We start from the raw sequence: 8,804 nt of genomic DNA, 5'->3' as shown, positions 1-8,804 counted from the left end.
AGCATTAGTTTCTGCTGCTCAACCTACCAGCCATGAAAAAATCACCACATTTCACCAGGTATAGCAAATCAACCAACCTCTGAGGCACCTGCATTTTAGTCTCATCTTTGATCAATGAGTTCAACCAATAAGTGTTTCATGTATTTTTTCTATTTGAAGCTGAGAAGCGATGTTTATGATCAGTTTGTCAATGCAGACCAAGTCGCTGGAGTAAAGGTTTGTGTTACCATAATGATAATGATCACTTTCACCATCAGTGAAAATATTATTAGTAATATTAATTTAACGTAGTAATATAGGAGGGTAAAAGACATTTAAGGGTTTAGCATATGTCAAGCATCATGAAGACCCTGAAAAACCATAATTTTTGTGAAACCATACAATTTGCCTCTTCTGAAAACCTAGCTGATCTATTAAACATCTTTAAAACAACTGAAAAATATGAACACGACTGCAAAGCTGCATGTCATGAAACTGCACCCTTTTGAAATTACAAAGGAATTTATGTCAATGAAATAAATTACACAGAAAGTTTCAGGATTTTCACAAAACAAGTTGAAGGGCAGGGTAATGCCCCTCGTATACCGCAGGGTTTCTTTTCAAAGTTTGGCTAGTGCTAACCAGCATTAAATAACCGGAATGAACTCATAGCCAGGGTAAAATAGGATTTAACAGATGCTAGTGCTGATAATGGATTATGGTGGTCAAATGCTTGAACCACTGTCAACACTGACCAGTCACTAAAGTCTAAAGATCACCCTTGGTCTCTGGGGTTGTTGAAACTACACACATCAACAATAACCCTTCTCAGGACTATTGGCTTTCACAAGGATTGCACTTAAAACATCAGTATTTCTCCGCAGTGGACAAGATTTCCCAAATTAAGCGGCATTCTGAAAGGTTTTAGGCGTGGAGAGGTAACAGTGTTTACGGGACCAACTGGAGCAGGAAAAACAACTTTGCTAAGTGAGATGTCACTGGATCTATGTCTGCAAGGGGTGAGCTGCATAAAATTCTTAACAACTCTTTTAAGAGTCTGGCCCGGGTTGCTCAAAGCAAGGTCATAGCGCTTACCAGCGTTACATACTATGGAAACCTATAGGCTTTGATATCTCTTAACCAACGTTTAGCGCTAACCAGGCTTTGAGCAACCGCGCCCTGGAAAGTCACAGGTAACCCAGGCTCACTGTGTGCGTCACGTAGGTATTAAAATATAGAGAACATATGAGGCGAAGTTTAGGTCTGAAAATTTGCTAGAAAATGGCCTGGTGACGAGTATAATAAGTTTTGGAGGGAGGGGAGTCCCAAACAAAACTCACTGAGCAATTTGGGACTCCCCTCCCTCGAGGGAGACTTATTATACTCGTCACCAGGCGTCCAGAGTTCAGTGCCATTTTGAATTGGGCACTTCGTGAGTACCACGCTTTCTGGCCGCCATTTTAGCAGGTTAACTTACAAGTTTTACGGAGTCTGGTGGCTCTGCGTTGCTACCTGGAGATGCTTCAGTGGATTCATGGTTTAGAGAAATTCCTATTCCACGAACCTGGCGTGTTTATTTAGCGACTGGATTTGATTTTCGCGGAAAAAATCGTGCTTGTTTTGGGTCGATCGGAGTCCCGACGCTGGCTTCCGTCTCCTACCTTGTCACTATATTATGAAGGAAGGTGAACGGGGACCATTTTCCCCGAAACTTCGTGTACGTATTAAAGACAACAACAGCTCACCACATGGTAAGTTTTATCGATTTTTATTACCATTTTCTAGCAAATTTTCAGACCTAAACTTCGCCTCATATGTTCTCTATATTTTAATACCTACGTGACGCACACAGTGAGCCTGGGTTACCTGTGGGAAAGTATTAATTTGAGATCATGCAATCTCATTAGCAATTTCGATAAAGCTTGCACGTGTGAGATTAGGTAATTTTCACTTTGACTTCAACTACCAGAAATCAGTTTGGTTTTCTTTCCTTTTTTAAATTTCGTATTCTCAGTGGGGTAAAAATAACAAGAGCTCTAATTAGCACGAGACAAAAAAAACCCTGAAGGATTCTAGGTACTTGTAGTCAAATGGCGTCATGATGCAAATGTCCTATTTAACAAATTGACGTCAGGTTTTCATGCATCTGTCCTGTTATTGACAATGAATTTCGTCATAACATTGTCAAAGTAGCTGTGGATCCACGAGGCGATAGCCGAGTGGATCCGCACACTACTTTGACAATGTTATGACGAAATTCATTGTCAATAACAGGACAGACGCATGAAAAACTGACATCAATTTGTTTTTTACAATAACAAAAAGGCAGAGGGATCAAAATTAAGTCAAAACACCAGAAGAACGCGAGACAAAAATGCGAGAAACTTCAATTTTCTTCAAGCTGACGTCACCAATATCGCGTCAATTTCGCTTAAATTATAAATTTATTTGTCTGTCCGGTTATTGACAGTAGAAATTAGCCAATGAGCGCGCGAGAATTTTGCAGTTATTGTAAAATTGTTTGCTGAATGATGCATGCGTACGTACAAGCACGTTAAGAATGCGTGTACCTTTTGGGCATACTATCCCTGAATATGGCATTAATACATGTAGTGGGTTGCCCATCCCATGTTTGACATAATGAACAGCAAATTACCATTGAACACCTGAAACACAAAGCTTGACAGACTTCATGCGCTCATTTTTAGGAAAGTCTTAGTTATATCAATGTTTTTGTTATTATCAACAGGTGAACACCCTATGGGGTAGTTTTGAAATTCGCAATGTACGGCTTGTGAAAATGATGCTCTGTCAGTATTCAGGGTAAGTCACTAACAAGTTAGTTGCTATGAGTGTGTTACATGATGTTACCTTTTATTTATGTTACCTTTATTTTATTTTATTTTTTCAAACCACAAGGCAGCGAGTCTGTTTACCGGACTTTGCTACTCACATGCAGACGCTCACGTTTTTCGTTTGTAGCGAGACTGCGCGGTGAAACGTGAGCGTGATTTATGTTGCTCTTAGAATTTTATCTAGTACAGAATACTGAACAACCTAACTTAACCACTCCTTTTGAAGGAAACTTCAAGGCCGAAGAGAAAATTCCACTTTCGCAGGAAGCCGATCAGTTGGCTTCGCCATGAATCAGTCCATGTAACAACATATGAAGGGCCATTTTTTTCCAGATGAAAGCCGTTTTTTGTATACGAGAGCGTTTGTTTTGTCTTCATTCTGAATTTCTCCATATTCTGAAAAGTTCAGAGGTCAAAAGACGAACAATACCTATCCGGTGCACGTGGAGAAAAATCCCCTGGAGTAGAGCAGAGCACCAATAAACTCAACCCACCTATGGCGTTGAGTCCCGGAATCGATCCAGGGCCACATTGCGCGGGAAGGCCTCCCCAGAACTACGTCCACCCGCCCTAATCTTCCGTTTGTTGGGACATTTCGGTTGAGGTGACGATTGCATGATGGGTAGCGGTTTTCCAAATACACCAATCAGCTGGACGAAATTGCGTTGACCATGAAAATAAATATTCATTTCCGGTTGGTGCAAACCAACCGGAATGAAGGGATTACTTAATCAAAGTTCTAAATTTTCAGACGGAGTTTCCGAAGAAAGGTCGTGCTATTCACCATCGTTTGTTTGAAATATTGACTGAATGCTCAGCACCCTTCTTTGTCTCGCCACGCACGCAGTCTTTTCTCGTTCGACGAAATATCACGCGTAGGAGGCCATAAAAAGTGGCATTCTGTGGAAGAGGTAGTGTTAGCTTAGTAAGTGTCTATTTGTTATACAGGTTAAATTTGGAGAATAAAGTAGAGCAGTTTCAGTATTGGGCGGACAAGTTTGAAATGCTACCAATGTATTTCATGTGTTTTTATGGAGCTCAGAACATCAACACTGTTATAGAGGTAAATGAAAGCTACAATGATTCCTCGGGTTTTGCTATGCAATTTAGTTTTATTCTGACCACAAGGTTTATATCACTTCGCTTATGTGGCTTGAGTTTGTTGGTTCTCTTCTCTGCACCGAAAGGTTTTTCTCCGGGTATTCCGGTTTTCCCCTCCCCTCAAAAACCAACATTTGACTTGATTTGCGTTGATTGTTAATTTCAGTTGACAGTGTCCCCAATTAGCGCTTCAGCGCTAGAACGACTAGACACGTAAATAAAGTTCCTTTCCTTTCCTTTCACTTAAAATTGTCTGTGTAAATATTTCCATAAGTGCAGGACAATGGCATACAGGTTCTGTATGATGAATGTCACGAAATGTCCTCTTTCCCTTTTCTTCGGCTACTACGTCATTTATCTCCAGCAATATCTCCAAAGTGTCCCTATAGCTGTATTCCTCAAGTAAACATCAACAACTGAAAACAGGCCTTAACCTAACGCGGTGTTGTTGTAATGGCATTTTTAAATAAACACTTCATGATGTTTATCACAAATTTCAAGTTTGAGAGAATCGAAAAAACGCTTTGGTGTGTTAACTTACTAATGTACTGATCGAATGTAAATTGTGTAATCAATAAATAATAGTCTCCCAACTAGTTTAGCTTTTAAGTTATTTTGGGTGACCTGCTACTGACTATGTATTTCATTTATTGTTATATGTTAATTCTAAACTCTGTAAATCGTGCAGTGCAAATAAATTGTTGTTGTTGAAGGTTTGCACAAACCCTCGAGTTTGGTTTTTCATGTTGATCTGCAGAGACGACTGAGGGGGGAGAGAACTTAAGTGCATGACGCGCGTTAAACACGGTTACATTTGCTCGTTCTTAAGTTCTGTTGTCATTGCCAATGTCTTTGTTTTTTTTTTTTTGTTTGTTTGTTTGTTTTTTTTTTGTTGTTGTATTTTTTAGGCAGTGTCTTTGTTGCCAAGTTCGAAAGGGTGTGTTTTCTTGTTATATTTGCAGACCATGAGTCACGCCGCTTATGTCTACGACATAGATCACGTGATAGTTGACAACCTGCAGTTTATGACGTCATACCTCAGGTTTGTTGTAACTTAACATCCCAGCTCTTTCTCCTCGGGCTATTGTTGTGCGTGGATCGAAACTTTTCTATCGTTTATTAGTGATTATTTCGTATGAATCTTAGGTACAAACCAGCATACAGCATACAACTGATTTCACCTGGCTGTAAGCTGTGCTCCAAGGTCACACGTGGACCGTATAGCGGCTTCCAGAGGCCCATAGTATGCTTTCGGTTCGACCTTGTTGAGCTGGGTGGTTGCTGTACTTTGCGGCGACGACTAGCGAGATATATTATTATATTATTATCGTTAAAGAGGCAGTTGAGGTTCACATCTTTTGATAACTCTGCTCTTTCTTTGGGTGAACGTTGGTTCTAGGGGAAAAAGTGGCCCTGGGCCAAGAGGTTGTCACTATTTTATTGGGACATAAACATAAATGAATGAAAAGTGGAAGTGATCCTCACTTATCTGGACAATTTGAGCAATTCAATCAATTTTGACCATAACCCTGAGTGGGGTATAGGGCCAGACACTCTCCTTCGCCATGTCGCACGGTCACCAGCAGCCACTGTTGCCTCGTTCCATGAGATAAAACCCAATGCTGTTCTTTCTTTTTCTGCGGTTCTCCGCCAAGTCTCTTTCGGTCGGCCACGTCTTCTTCTTCTTCCCTCTGGGGCCCACGTTAATGCTGTCTTGGGACGTTTATTGGGATCCATTCTGAGAACGTGGCCGATGAACTTACAGCGCCACTGGAAGATTTGCTCACTGATGGTGCTGATATTAGCCCGGTTTCGAATCACCTCATTTGATATTTTCATAGGCCAATAGATCTTTGAGCAAGTGTCTCTTATAGAAACGTGAAAAATTCAGGTGGCTTCAACGGGATTCGAACCCATGATCTCTGCGATGCCGTTGCAATGCTCTACCAACTACTGAGCTATGAAGCCACTCAGTTTGGAGAAGTTTAATTTGATCACTTCCACATTTCGTCAATAACCCGCGCTTCAAATGTGCGTTTCTTTCATAGAGCGGTTTTCAATTGAGTGTCGAAAGTAATTAGCGAATTGCTTTGGTTTATGATTACTTCACTCAGTGATTGGTTCAAAGTTCTCGCGCCACGTTTTCAACCAATCAGAAGTGAGACCAAAACCGATCGTGGCTCGCGCGTGCGCATTTTCCCGCGGTTTGTGTCGGCTACGTGTAATTACTTCGAGTTTTGATTGGTTAACCGGATTGTCTCCGTCCTTTTTGATTGGTCAAAGTAATTACTCTGGTTTTGGTTTTACGGCGCTCGATTGAAAGTCGCTCTAAACATAACTGTCTTACTTTTACCAATTAAATTATTTGAATTGTTTATTCATCAGATCTCTCCTTAAATCAGCCATACAGGGACGATTCATGTATTAAGTTCCAAATTACATTTAAGGAAATGTCTGTCCCTAAAATAGAAGTTTTAAAACTGTAGTCTATTTCATCTCCTCAGCATCAAAAGTAAGCCGGGTTGCTCTTATCCCACGCTCAGAATTGATATCAGGGATAAGATTTCAGTGAACCGCTCTCTTAACAATTGTATACATGCGTACAGGTTTCTCCAAATTAATCATAGTTTTTGCTTAATTTGCGCAATTTAGTTTGAGCAATTCTTTTATTGCATTGTGTCCATGCCAAGGCTTTTCCTGGTTTTTCTTTTCCTTCAGCCGCGGAGACGACAGATTTTCTGCCCAGAATCACGTTATCGCTGCTCTGAGGAATTTTGCAACCTCCAAGAATGTGCACGTTACTCTGGTTATTCACCCAAGAAAGGTGGCGTGGTTGCCTAGCATTTCATTTGTACCACTGATCCCAAAAAAGACTGGATCAAGCATCTATTGTTTGAAGTGAAGCACAACAAAAATCGCGGCGGCTATCTTGGAGAAATGTTGTAAAAGCCACTTTACAAAGTTTTCCCCTCATTATATCGAAGAACGTTCGGTTTTAACCCATAACGTCAGTGTCTATGCGAAGCAATAGGCTTCTTGATGCAGTCTTTTTTCTCCAGACTCAAGAACTGTTTAAGAGAACAGAATATCGCTGGGTGGTCTGCGCGTGCCAAATCTTATTAAATTCGTGCCAATAGCGAAGCTTTTGAATAGGTTTCTCCTGTTGTTGGGCGATCCTCACTTTACAAAACAATCGTGTCGGTCTGTCGGTATTCATCCTGACAGGTGACTTCATCTGAACTCAGTGTATTTACTCATATTGTAGGAAAACGAAGAGGTGGAGCTGCAAACGGCGTCGATATTTGGTTCCGCCAAAGCAAGCCAAGAGGCGGATAATGTAATTATTCTGCAGAGCAAGAAAGGAACCGCACAAAAATATCTTCAGGTAAATTTTACTGCCAGGCATTGTATTTTTAAGGTTGGCTAAATGCAATTATTTAGGCAAGGTTAACCTCAAGCCAATGCTGCCAGCGGTCTTACCCATTCTCACACATGATCTGTGGGGCTTTCATGTTTAGCTTTGCGTTCTAGCGATCGTTGCGGATTCATTAGCCCCACCCTCCCTTCCCTAAAGGCAACTTGTGTTAGGAGGTAAGTATTTCCACTGGTCTTGGTTCAGTGTGACGGTGCTGGTTAGCGACTGGTTTTGGGGTGGTTCCCGCTTGCGGGGTTGCCATGGATACCTCCCTGCTGGGCCTGTCTGACCTCATGCCCTTCCCCGCTAACTTTTAAGGCACCAGTTTCCAAGCTCGTCAATTGGCGACGAGTTTAACTCATAATTATATCTTTGTCTGTGACTGCTGTGGTCTCAATTGGTTCGCCAAGAGACCTTTGTGACATTTGCAGGCAGTCAAGTGCACACAATAGAACACCAAGAAAATAGAATTTGGCTGGCGCGCAGCGCGAGAAGCGCGTGTGAGCCCATCCTATTTTTTAATTGGTCGATGTAGTGGTTCTGAGCCAATCGCAAAGCGTTATGATAATACCATTTTGCGCTTTTATTTTTTCCCAGGTGACCAAAAACCGCTTTGATGGAGTGCTCGGTCGCGTACCTTTAGACTTTGTCAAGGAATCTCTATCAATGTCTGGATTTGGCAAAGTACTTCAACCAAACAGGCCAACTAATGTCGACAAGAGTGGTAACGAGAAGTTCAAGCCAACTAGACTGACCGGTGATGTGAGTGACGTCAAGTTCTCTGCTCCGAGAATGTTTGGCTCGTACAAACCCTTCGATAAAAATGCAAGAATTCCACAACCTTCTACGAAAAAGGAGATTTTTGACAATAATGCAACTACTGATAACCCTGCTTCTTCTTCCGACAGTAAGCGTCAAATGGAAAACGAAATTGACGGAGAAACGACTAACAATGGGAAAATGGCAGATGAGTTCGATGTTGGAATTTCACAGGAGAAGAAAGAAAACGTGCAAAGAACCGTTAAAAAAATTTTAAGTGGCACACGGCTGATTACAAAAGCTGTCAGTGGACCCCGAAGTTATAACATCAGAGCAAAAAGTCCATCAGATAGAAAACAAAACACAAGCTAATCGGCTTGCCTACTGGAAAAGCCGATCTCCGAATCAGGCTGTACAATTTTGAAAAGCTAGTTTGTACAATTTTTTTTTGTAGTTCTGTTTTGCTCTTAAGCTATAGAGAATTAAGTGATAGGTGGCTTTCACCGTGGTTTCTTAAGCTACAGGCATAACCACCTGTTTGTGCCATGAGACGCAAAATACTCGGGTTTCATCCTTTTTAATATATTAACAGTAATGGGTTATAAATTCGACGTTGCCACAAGGACAAAAATATAGTATGTGTTAGTGGGAGGCTTTAACTGGCGTAAATCGGGAGCATCGCAACCACCAGAGAT

The 8,804-nt window shown here is 41.3% G+C and overlaps 1 protein-coding gene across 1 annotated transcript in view; it reads left to right on the top strand.

The window, feature by feature from the left end:
* The window catches only part of LOC137971997 (twinkle mtDNA helicase-like), a 16,002-nt gene extending 7,242 nt beyond the window's left edge, over positions 1-8,760 (top strand). The window contains exons 9-17 of the mRNA XM_068818786.1: positions 1-58; positions 160-216; positions 864-998; positions 2,729-2,802; positions 3,783-3,897; positions 4,898-4,977; positions 6,654-6,759; positions 7,201-7,320; positions 7,948-8,760. The exon at positions 1-58 is cut by the window's left edge and continues 14 nt beyond it. Of these exons, the coding sequence (XP_068674887.1) occupies positions 1-58; positions 160-216; positions 864-998; positions 2,729-2,802; positions 3,783-3,897; positions 4,898-4,977; positions 6,654-6,759; positions 7,201-7,320; positions 7,948-8,481 (1,279 nt within the window). The 3' untranslated portion in view covers positions 8,482-8,760. The remainder of the gene's footprint in view (positions 59-159; positions 217-863; positions 999-2,728; positions 2,803-3,782; positions 3,898-4,897; positions 4,978-6,653; positions 6,760-7,200; positions 7,321-7,947) is intronic.
* The last annotated feature ends 44 nt before the right edge of the window (positions 8,761-8,804 follow it).

The sequence above is a fragment of the Montipora foliosa genome, chromosome 9 (assembly GCF_036669935.1).
Source record: "Montipora foliosa isolate CH-2021 chromosome 9, ASM3666993v2, whole genome shotgun sequence".
NCBI classification, from domain to species: Eukaryota; Metazoa; Cnidaria; class Anthozoa; order Scleractinia; family Acroporidae; genus Montipora; species Montipora foliosa.
The sequence above is the reverse complement of the archived record's forward strand: the minus strand, read 5'-3'. Positions and strand labels throughout refer to the sequence as shown.